The sequence below is a fragment of the Chelonus insularis genome, unplaced genomic scaffold (genome assembly GCF_013357705.1).
Source record: "Chelonus insularis isolate UGA/USDA-ARS -01 unplaced genomic scaffold, ASM1335770v1 contig_397_pilon, whole genome shotgun sequence".
Lineage (NCBI taxonomy): Eukaryota > Metazoa > Arthropoda > Insecta > Hymenoptera > Braconidae > Chelonus > Chelonus insularis.
Genome location: NW_023276552.1, coordinates 988,557 through 1,005,511, shown reverse-complemented (window position 1 = coordinate 1,005,511; position 16,955 = coordinate 988,557). Strand labels below are relative to the sequence as shown.

The 16,955-nt window shown below is 33.3% G+C and overlaps 4 protein-coding genes across 5 annotated transcripts in view; 2 read left to right on the top strand and 2 right to left on the bottom strand.

Moving 5' to 3' along the window:
* LOC118067860 (protein Wnt-1-like) overlaps positions 1-11,882 on the top strand; it is a 24,598-nt gene extending 12,716 nt beyond the window's left edge. Inside the window, exons 2-7 of the mRNA XM_035084843.1 lie at positions 8,014-8,188; positions 8,636-8,759; positions 9,422-9,579; positions 10,202-10,379; positions 10,485-10,716; positions 10,787-11,882. Of these exons, the coding sequence (XP_034940734.1) occupies positions 8,014-8,188; positions 8,636-8,759; positions 9,422-9,579; positions 10,202-10,379; positions 10,485-10,716; positions 10,787-10,988 (1,069 nt within the window). The 3' untranslated portion in view covers positions 10,989-11,882. The remainder of the gene's footprint in view (positions 1-8,013; positions 8,189-8,635; positions 8,760-9,421; positions 9,580-10,201; positions 10,380-10,484; positions 10,717-10,786) is intronic.
* Positions 1-16,955, bottom strand: part of Hus1-like (Hus1-like checkpoint clamp component) — a 21,353-nt gene extending 4,398 nt beyond the window's left edge. Inside the window, exons 1-3 of one of the 2 annotated variants that reach the window (XM_035084845.1) lie at positions 16,819-16,955; positions 16,316-16,728; positions 15,973-16,156 (exon numbers count right to left, since the gene is read on the bottom strand). In XM_035084845.1, coding sequence (XP_034940736.1) covers positions 15,973-16,156; positions 16,316-16,728; positions 16,819-16,870 — 649 coding nt within the window. In that variant the 5' untranslated portion in view covers positions 16,871-16,955. Of the gene's footprint in view, positions 1-15,747; positions 16,157-16,315; positions 16,729-16,818 lie in introns of those variants that run through there. The other variant, XM_035084844.1, reaches the window with a different exon arrangement.
* On the bottom strand, positions 11,894-13,956 carry LOC118067858 (2-hydroxyacylsphingosine 1-beta-galactosyltransferase-like). The gene is made up of 4 exons (XM_035084841.1): positions 13,337-13,956; positions 12,876-13,224; positions 12,562-12,811; positions 11,894-12,481 (listed from the first exon to the last, which is right to left on the bottom strand). Exons 1-4 carry the CDS (start codon positions 13,705-13,707, stop codon positions 11,964-11,966), a joined length of 1,488 nt encoding a protein of 495 aa, XP_034940732.1. The 5' UTR covers positions 13,708-13,956; the 3' UTR covers positions 11,894-11,963.
* Nup62 (Nucleoporin 62kD) lies at positions 13,996-15,749 on the top strand. Its single transcript, XM_035084842.1, has 3 exons — positions 13,996-14,184; positions 14,258-14,629; positions 14,699-15,749. The coding sequence occupies exons 1-3, from the start codon at positions 14,118-14,120 to the stop codon at positions 15,664-15,666; spliced, it is 1,407 nt and encodes a 468-aa protein (XP_034940733.1). The 5' UTR covers positions 13,996-14,117; the 3' UTR covers positions 15,667-15,749.

The following is a 16,955-nucleotide window of genomic DNA, read 5'->3' as shown; positions in this document are numbered from 1 at the left end:
GGAGATGAATTTATGAATGCAAAAAAATTAATAAATTCATTTGTTAATTAAAAATGGGTTATAATTTAAAATACAAATATTCATTTATATTTCAACACTTAAAAAAGTTGAACGGCCTCAGAATTAATAATTGATTACTCGGAATTGGAGCAACCGAAAGCAGTTGAAAAACAGAATTTAATTTTTTGTTAAATTATCATGCAGTTAATTATTTATGCATGAAAAATAATTTAACGCTTGGAGTCGTTAGAATTCGATAAAACAGTGAGTTTAAAAATAACTGAGTAATAAATTAAAAAATTAATTCTTCCCCAGTGAAATTAAATTGGAGTAAATTTTATTCCAGAGAGTTCGAATGATTAAAATTAAATTAAAAATCATTTATCTTCAATGCTTCTGATTGATGATTTTAATAAATCGAAATAATAGAGAGCATTTTATTGATTCATTCACAAAAAATTCAAACGAAAAAGCTCCAATCCATAGCTTATCTTCACTTTCCTTTTAACCCAAAAGAATTTTTCCTAAAATGTTAAATTTGTCTCCGATAAGTTTGCTCTTGTGTTACCTGCCGAAAACATTTATTTCAGACACCCATGTCGACGCCACTCCACACGTAGGGATTTTAAATTCCCATAAGCTCCAAGAGTTGCGTTCTGCCCCGTTTCACATCTCGACAAGCATCCATCGGACAACACTGTCAATCATGCATGGATTGTTGCATTTTCTTTTCTCAAATAGCGATACACCATCAACTCTAATCTATTCAACCTTACTGCTGATAATTAATAAGCTTATGTTTCACTGCACATTCGATACTTAACTTCCCAATCAATTATTTTTGAGCTAAAAAATTTACTGACATCTCAGAAAAAAAAAACAAACTTGAAGAGAAATTGGTAGCTGATATTTTTGCTAATAAGTTACCTGATACAAGCAAGTTAAGTCATAATTCTCTAATGATTAGCAAAAAATAATTGTTTAAAAAAAATAAATTTTAATGACTTTCTAAAGATATTAATGAGTGTAATTAAGCTTATACAAAGTCGATGAAGTTAATTTATTAATATATTCAGTCAATTTGAATGCATTGAAAATGAACTTTGTGGTTTTAGAACACTTATCAATTGAATTATGGATTAAATAGTTTACCAAATGATTAGATCGATGTCAGATTGGTATAATAATGATACAAGATTAATCTGTTTAGATAAAAAATTTAAATCAATTATAAATTTCAATCTGTCAAGTCAATCTTGTCAATTGATAACAAATAATTGAAATGAATTTCCAACATTAACTGTAATTACATGAATAATATTTTTTTCTAATCACATTAAATTTATTAGAGCAAATAATTCATTGATTCATAATTAATAATTGAAATAAAAAATAATTAAATGAGTTGTTAAAAAAAAAATAGTTAATAATAATATTATTAATCTTTATGCTGCTTTATTGATAGAATATTTAAAAGAAAAAGATTATTATAAATTAGAATGTAAATATTTTCTGAGTAAAAGAGATATCAGTTAGTGACTTAAGACATTTTACAATACATTAGGCTTAGCTTTCAAATAAGTTGATACTTAAAAAAAAAAATAATAAATAAAAAAGAAAGGAAGTTATGGGAAGATGATATTCGGCTTTGGATTGTATAAAATTCCAGGCAATTTGTAAAGATTTTAATGTCATTTGCCGACAAAGTTGAGCGGGTGTACGCGTCTTAATGTAAACGTACGAGCGCTAAATCAGCAGTATTTTTGGAGGATAGATATACGTATATAGTCTATCCTGCTTACTGCCAAAAGAAATGAGATGAGAAGCATAAATGAAGCATGAGAAGAGCAACGGTACAAGATTTGCCGTGCGAGTGATGATGACAAGCGACAGTTGATGATGATATTCCACGAATAATTATAATGAGACTTGTAATATCCATTATGCCTAAGATGATATGTTTTAAATATTATACATAAACGTAAGCAATTTTTGATCCTCCAAGAAAACTGGATATTATAAGTTAACGTAAACGGATAATTAATGAACAGTTAAATTCGGATAATAAATATAAAAAAGCTTTTATCAGTTTTTTCAATAACAATTATATTGAATTGACAGATAAAATAAAATTGTTTATGCTTTAAAAGGCTAATGTTATGTGATCCAGTTATACGAGATATTTTTTAAGGTGGTTTTCATTCATTTGTGATAAAAATAATTAGTGTTTTATTTAAAACACAAGAACTTAAAAGTCATTTCATCGTTTTATCATAATGGATTGGATATATTTGACAGCTTAAAGGCTGTCAAACTATTTTCAAGCTTGAATTATCAAGAGAAAAAAATCATTCAAGTTATTCTAAGTTCAGTTTTCCTTAACTGTTATAGAGATAAACAGTAATGGGACATAAATTGATCAGATTGTTTAAAATAAACAACAAAAAAAAGTATCCAAACTTTCAAGTTGAACCTTTTTCAAAAATAAATTCATACATTTTACTTCTTTAGCAGAGTAAGAAATGATTAAATCCAACTTCGAAGAATGAATATAAAATGTTGTTGAGAATGTATTATTAAAAAAAAATGTTACCTATTATTTGGTTGACTCAAATCGACACTTCATCTGAAACCCTATCTTCAGTTTCTTTTGAAAATTTACATGATTCTCTCATCAACAGAATTGTACATCCACCCATCGACCTGTTAATTTTACACATTGGGTATTGAAATGAATAAAATTTCATTCATCTGACCACGTTATATGGCAATGTAAATTATTATGGTATTGACAGGAATAACAAGAAGTAATAGTAATACATTTAGTGTTACGGTCGCTGTTAGCACGGTTAAACTATAGCTTTTACCGTAGTCTTTGAGAATTGCCGACGACGAGGCCGTGGTCACCATCACCGTCCAATAAAACTTGTTCACCATAAAACACAACGCGTCACCAGTAAAACGACGTATGTACGACGTTGGTACGCATGGAGGATGGTTGACGCTAAAAGCATCACCTTTGGCTTGTCCATCAGCACGGCCATATGCTGTCATTTGTAAGTTATCCACGCTTAAATACTTCTCATATGAATTTGTCAGACGTTCTTTCGTTACGACTGTTATCTTGGTTGATGGGCTTTCAAAGTATTACGTACGCACGTATCATATTCAGCGAGTTGTATCAAATGTTTGCACGTCGTGAAAGTTGGCATGATCTGAGGCATATAAGTCGTATGGCAATTCTTAAAAAGTGTTCTCTTTGATGTTTGCCGCACCGGAATTTCCTTAGCCAAGCATCTCTCCTTCAGCATGAAACCGGATGTCGTACGTATGATGGACGAGATCAAAGACCAAGCGTTTGGCCCAACTACTTCACCGTCCAGCTTTCCGCGCCTCCATCACCGGAAACTATAAACACTCGGAGAAAAAAGGAATGGCTAAAATCACGTTGGACCATAATAACTGCAAGAGTTGAGAGTTACATACACGTTATATACATTAAATGTATACATTAGGACCAAGGGTGAACGTAGACCGACCAAGTAATTGCCAAGGAGCCAAGTAGAGAATCTTTTCCGCTAAATTGAGCTGTTTCCGTCGAGATGAAATCACCCTGGTGGCTGCTGCTACTGCTTTAGCCTTTGTCATGACCAAACTTTTCCTCCGGGAAACTGGGAAGATAAAAAAAAAAGCTAATCAGACTTTTTCAGAGACTATACAAGAATTTGTTGGAAATACTCAATAATCCATGCTATGTCTACCTGCGAGCTCGAGTAATATTCTCCCATTTTGCGCTTATGTATATATATTCAACGACTCCTTCTTATCTTGTTCTTATATCCAAGGTATTTTTCCTTATTATGTACAAGAACTGTACTGAGATATAATATTCCAGAATGATGATTGGATTTAGAAAATATGTGTTTACTAGACGTTTCACGGAAATAGAAACATGTAGGATGCTACTTTAGATTATTCACTTTATTCATTCAATATTTTCATTATTATCAGCTAAATAAATTCATACAAAATTCAATCTCATTTGCTAAAATTGATTAAAAAATCATCATGATTATGATCAAAGATTATTGTAAATTATCATACTTATCTATTCGGTTAATTGCAAATATTTTTAATATCCTCATTAATTAATGAAATTAATCTCTATCTTCAAGTTGAATAATTGCTTATTACTTTCTATTAAAATATTTCTCCATGGGATTACTTGAAAAATACAAAAAAAAAACTATGATGATTAACTGAATGTTCATTCAGTGATCAGACCACCCTATAAATTGATAAAAATAGATAAATTGCATTTACTAGATTCAACCTGGCAATTTATTGCATCTGTATACGCAGGCGTCTTAATTACTTTGATCGCACAAGTATAAGTATATTAATTGCCAGTACGCCACGCACCGAGTGCTTGTACATTAGTTGTGCTATTAATAAAATTCCAAAAGAAACGACTTTGCCGCACATGAGTCGTCGCATTTGCACTTTATTCAACCGTGGAATTGGAATGATTCCCATACGGTTAAATGGTAAAAATGATATTCACCAATTATTTAACTGAATGGTAAAATATTTCAAATGATCACTCCATATAGTATGGGTCATGTTAAAGATTATAGATATTGAGTGTTTTGGTTGATCGAGTCACTAGCTATTTGTATTTCTGCTCGGGCCACCCTGAAGGCACGGAGTACGGACCGTTAACTTGCGCCCGGGTTCATTATACCAGAAAACCTGAATTAATTAACAAATTAATTATATAAACAGAGCCATGAAAAAGCGATATTGGCAACAGACATATGCGTTTGCAATACGCCGGAGGGTGGACGAATGTAAATACGTCCAATGCAATGACTGGAATAATAATAATAACAATAACAAAATCAAATAAACTGTGTAGAATATATTCTCTATTAAAGCAACAGAGTCCTACTTCGCCTATTCCCAGTGTTATTTTAAAATAATTGCCTGCAAAAAAAGTTAAATAAACGACGAGGTATAAAGATTTTTTATGTTTTTATATCTACTCTGCTATTTCTATAATTACTAATAAATGCCAGGAAAGCTTTGCTGATGATATAAATTTTTTTATGACTGTTTGAATTAAATTTGAAACATTATTGTTTATATAGAAGTTTAAAACAAAAAACGTTTACCCATCAGAAGAAATGACTTGATGAAAAAGGTAAAAAATAATAGATATTTTTGTTGGGTAATAGACTATCAGAGTAGTAATAAAATATTTAAAAAATTATTTTTATTAACCGTTTACTAAACTGAAAAAAAGCCAAATGACTCATAAAAGATATTTTATGAAAGAGTTTGAAAGGAAAGCAATTTTTTTTCCATTAAATATTATTTCTTTCCTAAATGTGGGTGTCAACCTGAGTACTTTCTATATACCCAGTAATAATTTGAAATTTGTAGAATTCATCAGAAGCCACGATGTGCAGGTGGTGTTCCAGTGTATATTAAAGAAAGTACATAAATAATTTGAATCGTTATTTCGTAGCATCTTGGTAAGATATAAAGTGGACAGAAATAGAGTCCAGATCTATAACTATGTAGTATGGTAGCGGTTCACTTTAAGACCTATTACAGGATGCCACTTTGGCTAGTTCACGATAATCATTGAAAATCACTAGAGAGTGAGAGCAACAGCGACTCACAAAATTGGTAATTATCTTAAATTGGCCTTAACTCAGAACCCAAGTTTTTCATGGATTCTTCAGCGTCCGGTTTCTCCAACGTGTCCGCCCAGTAGATCTTTGGATTATTTCCCAGAATCGCACCGGACCAGTGAGTCGTCAAAGTAGAGTGATGGTACATGGTGATAATGATGATCGATCTACTGGCATGTTACTAGACAGTTGACTTCAGCCATCATCATCATGGCTTATTAATTTATTTGACATGTTCTCTGATGCCTTGTATACGTGTATTATTGTGGTGTATTTCATATTTGACGATCACAGCAAGTACTTGAAATGCAAATAATCCAGCTGATGGTGATGTATGCAAATGCTTGAGTCACTCGTATCGACAGGGTAAGACGAGTAGGATATAACGGCTAAGTATATATTACGCCAGCTCTAGCGATTCCCCAACGTTTTCACGCGCAAACGATACTTAACTCTGATGTTTACATGAATGGCTAAATCAACAAGGGATGTATAAGTAGGGTATACAAGAGTATGGAAAGGGCCAAGTACCTATATCTATACTAAATAATAATGATGCTTGCTTGCTTCAAGGTTCATCGAGAAAATCTGACCAGTTTCTGATTTGTCTGTAGACCAAACTCAATAATTACACATCACTAAGCTCAGCAGATGATTTGTATTCCATCCCAAGTCCAGAGTGTTCATGAAAAATTAGTAAAATTTGGTGAAATGAATTTCAAGATGTTGATCAGTGATTCCACCAGCTTGGATGGTCCATGAGTGTACTGAGTTTACCCTAAATGATGTGGAAACAGGTAATAATATCTGAGCAGATTTTTTTACCAATGATCAAGAAGCATTGTGGGCCTAGGAAATTTATTCTATTATGTATGAGGGTTAGGGAATTTGTTAGGTGGTTAGTAAAATACATAAATGGGCCCTATCACTGTCGCATTAACAAAGCCCACCACTGACGTGGTTATGACGGCAACAGGATACCTCGCTGGGCCAGAAGGGAATGCTCTTGAAATAATAATCATCATTCATGTGCAATAATGATGATAATGGAAGGGGGCTTATGCCTTATACATATATAAACCCGCGGCCGAGATTTTTCTACTGAATAGAAATCCTCTCTCCTGGTTTCTCGCTCGAATGCATCATCGAATCTGAATATGGATTTTTTCTTTCACTTGGCTCTTTGTCGAGCTGTCTCCACCCACTGTCATATTACTCCTTATTACTCCTGGGACGGCAAGTCCTCCCTCGTTTCTTCTCTTTCACCTCTCGTCTTTTTTGTTTTTACGCCGTGTACTTGCTCATTCTTTCATTCATTTTTTATCTAGCTCCATTTAGGTACTCGCTATATTCATTATTTCTTTCTCCATCATATACAGCTTGTCATTTATGTCTACTTTTACTTTTTTTTTTTATTTGGATCTGTGATCGATTATTTGCCAGCTCTGCAATTATTGATAAATCACTCCTTCTGATATCTTGGCAGTATTTATTGTAATATAGCATTTAGTCTCTCCCAGACCAAGGGTCCAAAGCCAGAATGTCAATAATGCTTTGTCCAACTCAACAATTAATTCAAATGCAAGAGTTACTTACCGATTAGCCTAGGATTTAAATTCAAGTACAACTATATTAAAAATTTATTCATATAAATATTAAAAACCAAAGAGAAAGCTTGAAACGACGTTTTATACTTTCTCTATCTCTTATTGCTTGAATGTCTGTTCAAGAAATAAAATAAAAATATAGTTGTCTTTTGAAATTCTTTTGTTAATTATATAAAATTTTTTTTATGAATATAAACAAATAGTTTATTCCAATGTGGATCATCAGCATTCTCATATAAGCTGGTCACAACTTTGCATACAACAGCTGGACCAATAAATCTATCCAGACTCGTTATAAGAAGACGATAAAAATACTTGAAAAAAATTTCGTTGCATATTATATCTGCAGTTTGGAATCTTTCTCTTTTATCTTCTTTATTTTTTTTCTTCATTCAACTGCTCTTACTCTTTTTTCTTTATCTCTACCACTGTAGCATTTCTCACTCCTTCCACTGATTTTTGTAAAGGTACCGCGCGCGTGGTTACGCCTCCGGTCCAACGACTTCTTACCAGCCGACCTCTCGATCCTGCGACCTGTAATCTTCTCCCCAAAATGCGCCTGCTCTAATTATATATAGTTACTCTTCAGTATACTAGAAAATTTTATCTTCTTCTTTTTCATTTTCTCCTTAATTAGTTTTCTTTAATAAACCCGATAAAATGTGCACCCATTTAATGAGGTTTTTTTGTTGTTGTATCTGTCACAGGTACTTAGGCCTTGAATCAAGGCTGAGTGGTTCAGAGAGTGCTACAGGAGCCGACGGAGCTCCGCAGATTGGAGCGGGTGTTATCGGACCAGCGAGTGCCGAAAGGAATTGCAAAAGCTCGCACTTGACGATCAAACAGCAGGGAATATGTTCACGCTCGCCTCCAATTCTCCAGGCAAGTATAGAAGACTCATTTTTATTGTCTGTCTATTTCTTTTTCTCTTGCTTTCTCGTGAGGAGCCTGAAGGCTTTCGACTGCTTGAGTTAACATATTTGATAAAAATAAAAAGAACCAAAGACGATATATATGTGTTCCTGAGTGTGGGACTTGGGTTGCGGCATCTACGAAAGGAAGCTTTAGAGGTATAAGAGAACGTTGCTACTACTTATAGTAGTGAATATAAATATTCATTAACGTTAATGTTTTTAACTTTATAATAGATAATAAGGCTAAAAACTATTGAGATATATCTCAGCAAATAAAAGGTTCACACGATAATAAATGTGCCTTTGATTTAGAAGATGAAAGGAATTCAAGACGAAAATTATTGTTCTTAGAGACATACCTATTTTTTTTTTCTGCTGTCGTCATTAGTCTATAACCGGTGTGTGTCGTTTACAGGCTATAAGTGCTGGGGCTAGGCTAGCCATCGAGGAGTGCCAGTACCAGTTCCGTTCAGCTCGATGGAATTGTTCAGTCAGCCCGGATAATCCTGAAAACATATTCGGTGGAGTGATGCTAGTCAGTAAGTACAAGAGAGCTTCTGTTGCTGATAGACTCAAGTAAAAGTGATTTATTTCAAATGCACTGACAGAAAGACTTTACGTAATATACAATATTGTTTTTTTTTTACGATTTATCAATTTGATAGCTTGATCAATCTCTTTAAATAACACCTAACTCTAAAAAAGAGCTTCCATTTAGCATAAAAATGATGCTTGTCAAACTTTTTTATCAGTTACTAAATATTACTATTAATTTATCAAGAATAATTATCAAATATTTCAGCTATGTTCAACAAAGCAATCAACTCAGTAAACATTCTAAAAAGTTTTAATTTATTTCATAAATTTTTCTAGCAATTATAAAATATTGTTGATAGGTCATAAATAATATTTTCAATCATGATTAGAAGCTATTTTCAATGTATTAAATGAAATATAATTTAGAATTATCAGCAATCTATGCAATCAAACAGATATTTGCTATCATTTGAATATATATTGTAATACAAGCCATTCACTGCAATAGCATTAGCATTTTTTCAATTGTACTATTCCCCAAGTTATTTATAAACTCATTTATAAATCAATAAGAAAATCTCCAACTAACATATTTGCTGTCTATATGCCAATTCTCGTCTCAGCAGTATATAACTGAAATAGTAACGAGTTAATCTACTTGCAGACAGTCGTGAGGCAGCGTTCGTGTACGCAATCTCAGCAGCGGCTGTTGCCTATAGCGTAACCAGAGCGTGTTCCAGAGGTGAACTCACTGACTGCTCTTGTGACATGCGAGTAAGGGCCCGTCATCCCAGTCATTGGCAATGGGGTGGATGCAGTGAGGTATAACCATTTATAACCTTCCATTTTCATTGGCTAATTATGCTCATTGTTTTCTCTAACATTTGTATTCTTCTCTGTCGCGTATTTGTTCTTTTCTTGCAAGACATAAAGCCGTCATGTGAATGGATGCATTTCGCGTGAGCAGGTGACCCCTTGTAGACATTGTGAGCTTACAAGGGGATTAAGAGGACTAAGCTTGTTAAGTTGCAACAACCCCCTGGAGCAACCACGGGTTACCACGACAGAGAAATGTGTATACATATTTATATGTCCAAACTCACACGATGATAGTTTTTTCTTTATTCAAACGGCGTATATATTTTCTTGGGGTGAAGTGTGCTAACGTATTAGTTGTCTTCGGTTATGTTTGTCCGCTAACGGAGTATTTGTTGACGTGAGCTCTCATTGTATGAGACTGTCGTCACTTGAGAATCCGGGTGAGGATAACAATGTTTGCGTCCACCATGATCACTTGCAAGCGACTTAACAGCTCACGTTTTCGATTTGTTTTCTTTTATATACACATATATTTTAGTAAGGATATACCTTGCCATCATTTTTCTTTTTCTTCAACATTCTTCACTGATGATATTTGCTTACAAATTACTTGTATTTATTGTAGGATATACATTTCGGTGAAAAATTATCAAGGGAGTGGTCTGATGGCGCCGAGATGCCGATAAAGGAAGGCGATTTACATGGACCCAAAGGATTGGCAGGCCAGCTAATGAGGAAACACGACAGTGAAGCTGGAAGGCGTGCTGTACGTTCAAGGATGCAACGTGTTTGCAAATGTCACGGTAAAATGCTCATTAAATACAGACAATGTCAAATCCCACGTATTATTCTCATAAAATTTATCATTTCCTCATTTTTATTATCATCACCTTCGTCACCTTTTTTAGGTATGTCGGGTTCCTGTAGCGTTCGAGTATGCTGGCGAAGACTTCCTGCTTTCAGAGGTGCAGGATCTGCTTTGGCAGCTCTTCATGAAGGTGCTGCATTAGTTCGTCTAGTGCAGAGGGGTGATAGACGACCTGCGAGACTTAAACCCGCTAGACCAGACCTCAAGAGACCAAATAAAACAGACTTGGTCTATCTTGAAGACAGTCCTGATTATTGTGAGCGCAATCTCACGTAAGTGCAGCATAAAAAATTTAAAACCCTATGAGTAATTAAAATGTTTAATCATCATTTCTTTTTGTAGCTTGGGGATTCCTGGAACCCGAGGTCGAATATGCAATCGCACGTCTCTTGGCCTTGACGGCTGTCGACTTCTCTGCTGTGGACGAGGCTATCAAACTCGAGTCCGTGATGTCACAGAAAAATGTAAATGTAGATTTGTATGGTGTTGTCGAGTGCAGTGTGAGCTTTGTCGACATACGCGTGAAGAACACGTTTGTAATTAAGCATTCCACTATTTAAATGATTATTAATCCAATATCAAATGATGATCTAGCTATAAAAGTGACAGAGAAATAGAGAGTTTTCACTTCACTAGCTTTATAACTGAACATCAATCATTTGTCTGTTTTTTTTTTGTATGTATGTCAATCATCTCTTTTTAATATGTTACATCTATAATGTCGAGATAGTATCCTAATTCAACCAAAAAACATGGGCCGTATCAGGCTCTTCGTCCAAGATAAAGAGAAAAAAATAGATAAGTTATAATATACTACTATGATATCAACGATTAATAGCTATTAACTAATTAATTAATTAATAATTAATAATAATCTGCCAATGATTGTACATATAATCCTTTTTTTACATTTAATCGGTTATTGTTGTATATATATTTATAGCAAGTGAGGGATATTGTACTGAATTATTTGGATTTCCAATGCTGTTTATTGGGTGTATTGTTTTATCCAGGAGAACAGTATGGATTTGTTTACTAATTGAGTAGACAAACCGCATGTCCATATTTTATAGATTTTTTAGTACTTTTTTTTACATAGACGATCAAGATCTTTATAAAAATAATATTAAATAATAATAATTATTAAATACTTATGCTAAGACAGATGATGAGGAAACAATATAGGCCATGGGGGATTAACTCGCGGCAGTGACGATATACAAAGCACAGTATTGAAAATAATTGGTATTTATATATATATATATATATATATAAATATATATATATATGAAATATAAATATATAAATAGTATAGCTTTTCGAATATCTTATATTTCTTAAGAAATTTTTCGACAAAGCTCTAGACTATCTTATTTTTAGCTTATAATATTTGTATGTATATGTATGACCTGTATTCTTAAAAGTATTTATAAATATATTTAAAAATTGTCCATGTATTTTATCAATTTATTGGTATATTATTTATTTGAATTGAAAATAATTTTATTTTATTTTTAAATTAACGAGTATGTTTTTTTCCTTTCATCTTATTCATTTTGCTCTCTTTTCTCTGATAATACCACGTAAGTACAGTTGTTATTGTAAACAAAGCACCAAATATTATTCCAATTAATAAACCATAAAAGAATTTTACATCTTCATCAAAAGTTCTTATCGTAATCCCTTTTCCTACTGGCCAATAATTTACAGCGGTTTCTTTATTTCTAGCAGTATAGCTTAACCAAAAGTTTATCTTATCAGATGCTGGAACGATTCGATCTCTTAACGCCAAAGATATTTTTTTAGCGAATTCACGATAACTTGATACTTGACTTAATTCTTCTATGGCTTTATAAACATTATCGATAGAATAATCATCATTTAAAAGCACACTAAATCCTAGTTCTACTGCTCGTAAAGCATTTTTCGTCTCTTGAGTATTTCTCGGGAAACATAGAATAGGAGTACCATGAAATGCAGCTTCCAAGAGTTCAATGTCACTGCAGTGACTTAGGAAAGCTCTTGCACGAACATAGCCTAGGAAAATAATTTTTTTTCGGTTGTGATTTGATCAAATTATTGACAAAAAAATTAACAAAGAATAGTCAATAAATTACCTATGAGATCTTGACGATCAACATTCTGATGAAGGAATAAATTTTCAGGCTTTTTCTTAGCAGAGGCTCTAGTTTTCCAAGCAACTGCTTGACCTTGTCTACCTTGAGGGAGTCGTTCAGCAATCTTTGTAATTAGCTCAAAATGATTATCTTCTAATGTCACTACTATTGTACCAAGCCTAAATTCTACCAGATCTTTTTGAAGAGCCGGTGGTAGTGGTTGAACACCTCTACAATGATGACAACCAATCTAAAAAGAAAAAAAAACAAACCGATTAATGATTGATTAAATTTTTTTTTAATTATTTATTTACCTCCACTAATCGATGAGTCAATGGTGCAAAATTTAATCTTACGACTGGATCACTTCCCCATAAGAAAAGCTTGACATCAGAATACCATTCATCTAATAAATTTCTACTGGCATGGCTTAAATATCGTTGAGTTATTTTAATTGCAGGAAATACGTAATTGCCTTCAATATTTGCAATTTCGGTTTTCATGTTCAAGTGTGACCAAAATCTTTCTATAACACCACTAGTGTAAATTGGAATGGCCATCTTAGAGTTGTGGATTACATAGAGCTCTTCTTCATATCCATCTGCCCATATGACAGGTATTGAATCAATGTTTAGAGTCCAAGGAATGAGGCAAGCATCGTGTCTGAATAAATATAAAAGGATATTAGAATAATCAATATGTCCAAGTGTATTGTTTAGAAATAAAGTTAACACGTAGTTTCACTTAATTATTACAGATAATCAATAATACTTACCTAACTGCTGGAAATATTGTAAAAGTAGGTGCGATTTCTATTACTGTCTGATGAATTTTCTTATCACTTAAAAAAACTTCACAAGCTTTCAACGCTTTATCTTCGTTTTTTAAATTTTTTTCTATTGTAAAGTTTAATTTTATAACCTCAACATTTATAAGATTTTCATAAACATCGTTGGAATAAATTGATGGCACAATTAAAGTTGCATCAATTCCTTGGTCAGAAAGAGTATTTGCAAGTAAAGATAAATCATAAACTTTCTCAAATCCTATTACCAATGCAGTTTGAGGGGGTTTCAAGAGTGTTGATGCATGTGCAAAACAAAGGATACTTGTAAAAAGTAATGTGTAAACAATCATTTTTACCATAATGTTTCGTATTAAAAATGTGTATGTAAAGTCTTTTTCTAAACTATAAATTGTTCTAGAACTTTCTTATGTGCAAACTATCATGGTGTACTTAATTCAAGGCGTATTAATACTTGAGGACGAAGAACTGCCGGCACACTGACTCCGGTTTTACTTTTGTGTTGTGTATTTTGATGATTTAAAAATAGAAATCTACTCCAAAAAGATCAGCTGGCAAAATATTGCAACACTAACGACACTTAACGACTAATATAGCAACTAAAAAGCCCGCGTTGCAGAAATTTAGTTCATAATTCGCTCATCACGTGTCAGTGCTATCGTTTTTTTTAACTACGTAAAAAGTGATAATCTTTTAAAAATTTGTTGCGAAATTTTAAGAATAAACACGTTATAAAAATTTTATTTTCACAATGAATTTTGCAAATAATCCTGGCAAACCTCAAGAATCAACAACGGCAACATCTGCTCTTCCAGCAAGTATGTATTATATTGATTAATTCTCGTTAAAGTAAGGTTATGAATGAGACGAATAATTAATATTTGTTTATAGCATCAACACCAAAATTTTCTTTGAGCAATGTTGGTGCAGGAGATGCTGGGAAAACCTTACCAACTCTGACAGCTATGCAAAGCCAGGCAAAACCTGGACAAATGTTTAATTTTCCTTTGAATTCATCATCAACTCTATCATTTGGTTCTAATACGGGAATGGGAACTAATCAGCCTACATCGGCTCCATCAGCAGGTACAACCCTTAGTACGGGTACAACAGCCGCACCAACTAGTGGTTTGACATTTGGAACAGGCACTCAATCTATTGGTTTTGGTACACCTAACACAACTGGCACGACTACAAGTGCAACATCAACAACTTTTGGTACTGCAGTAATGTCTACTCCAGCTACTGGTTTCTCTCTTGGTGGTAAGTATTTCATACAGATGATAAAAATAATCGAAATGATATTTGAACTCAAGAAATAACTTTCGACAGCTACTACTTCGACTTTAGCAGGATTGACTCAAAGTACTACAACTGCAAGTGCTACAACAGGATTTAATTTAGCTGTAACAACTAGCGCTCCCGCTATAACATCAGCTTTTTCACTTGGCTCAACGACTAATCAACCAGCTTCAACGATGTTGAGTGCCTTTTCACTTCCTGCTGGAACAACAACAGCAGCTACAACGCAAAGTACAGGATTCAGCCTCGGTAATACTTCAACATCATTAGGGTTTTCTTTAAATAAATCGACCGCAGCTCCGACTACTACGACAACTAATAGTACAATTGCTACTACGGCGGCAGTACCAACCACCAATGCAGCACAAACTACTTTAGGATCAACAACCACAGTAAGTTCTTCATCAAGTAGTGGACAAACCGGTGCAATGAACTTCTGTCAATTGGAAGAGGCTATAAATAAATGGACCCTGGAATTGGAAGAACAGGAGAAAGCATTCATGAATCAAGCAGCACAAATAAATGCATGGGACAAATTGCTGATTACTAATGGAGAAAAAATTGTTACTCTCAATCAACAAGTCGAAAAAGTTAAGTTAGAGCAAGAGCAGCTGGAGCAAGAGCTAGATTATGTCGTTAGTCAGCAGAAAGAATTGCAAGATTGTTTGGTACCATTAGAAAAGGAACTGGCATCTGTTTCTGTATCAGATCCAGAACGAGAATATACTTATAGGCTAGCAGAAAAATTGGATACGCAATTGAAACAGATGTCTGAAGATCTTAAAGAGATAATTGAACATCTTAACGAAGCTAATCGGGCACAAGACTCTAGTGATCCAATTGTACAGATTGGGAAGATTCTAAATGCACACATGAACAGTCTTCAGTGGATAGACCAGAGGACATCAATTCTCGCACAAAAAATCCAGCAAATCGATCAAATGCATCAAAATTATAGACAAGAAAATGAACGAAGTTTCAATTTAGCTTACAATTAATTAAAAATTTTCTATTTTTTTTTTGTAACGTAATTTACTGAGATATTACGCTAAGTCATGTTTTCAATAATAAAATTAATGTTTCTAATAAAAATAATTTATTCTTATTTTACTCTAATCCTTATTAAGATATAGCTACGGCAGGTATAAAGTAATGAAATTTTATGCTATCTGTTAAATTAAGGTGTAAATAAACTACCCTTTCGTTACGTAAGCTGCATGTTACAGTATCAGGATGAACTGAATCCCATGTATGTATTATAAAAAAACGTCTGATATCGACAGTTACTGATATTTCATCTTTACCTGATTCATCTGGTCGAGGAACGTTAAGGTCTTGGAAATGTGTTGCAACGCTTGCTACATCTGTATTTATTCTTAGAATGAGAAGTCCATTATTATTTGCTATAATGGTAAGGTAAGGAGACATATTTTTCATTTTTTCCACAACGTTTCGAATGTGCTTCAGAGACGGTAATTCTATTGATATCTGTAACAAATAAGGTTTTTTTTTTATTAACAAGAGTATGAGACTGAAAAAGTAAAATATAACTCTACTCAGAGAAGTGGTTTTTTTCTTCCTTTGTTTCTAGAAGTTTAGAAAATAATTTACTTTTGAATAGTCTTACAGATCAAAAAAAAAACCTACATTAAAATTAGGTATATCTGGAACTTGATAAGCTTGCCAATCCTTTCTCTGAACTACTTTGATTGGTACATCATGGACGCACTGCCAAGAATCAGTTGTGAGAGAAGGTAGTTCAATCTCCAGAGTCAGACAAGGTTGTTGTTTATTAGTGAGCTTTATTTTAACACTCCTGGCCGTTGCTTTAAGAGATGTCAAGCTCTTTGTTAGCATAAGAGTATCAAATTCACAATATATTTTATTCTGTTGTTCACTAGCTCCTACCATCGAGTACTCCTCAAAAAAATGATCACGATTTAATTCAGCCCAAACGACTGGCGATCGACACGCGTCATCAAGAACAATAAAATATAATTCATCAGGTGTAATTTGTAATACACAGGATTTTGACATTTTTGATATAGCTGTAACAGTATCTAGAGAATCATAACATAGGTTAGTAAACAAACATAAGCATTGAGGAAAAATACATGTTTAAAATGATATGGACAATGATTTATAATTACTTGTGAAATCCCGCATAGCAAATGCATTTATCATTTTACAACGAAACCTCATTTTTATGGGTTTTTAATCATTAATTATTGGCAGACGAATGTAGCAATGCTTGACGAAAACAATCAGTGATTCGGCGGCAAATTTG

Coding starts and splice junctions, on each gene's coding strand:
- LOC118067858 (XM_035084841.1), bottom strand. CDS start 13,707: ATGGTAAAAATGATTGTTTACACATTACTTTTTACAAGTATCCTTTGT. Junction 13,225..13,336: donor ACAATATTTCCAGCAGTTAG/GTAAGTATTATT, acceptor ATATTTATTCAG/ACACGATGCTTGCCTCATTC. Junction 12,812..12,875: donor TGACTCATCGATTAGTGGAG/GTAAATAAATAA, acceptor TTTTCTTTTTAG/ATTGGTTGTCATCATTGTAG.
- Nup62 (XM_035084842.1), top strand. CDS start 14,118: ATGAATTTTGCAAATAATCCTGGCAAACCTCAAGAATCAACAACGGCA. Junction 14,185..14,257: donor AACATCTGCTCTTCCAGCAA/GTATGTATTATA, acceptor ATTTGTTTATAG/CATCAACACCAAAATTTTCT. Junction 14,630..14,698: donor TACTGGTTTCTCTCTTGGTG/GTAAGTATTTCA, acceptor AACTTTCGACAG/CTACTACTTCGACTTTAGCA.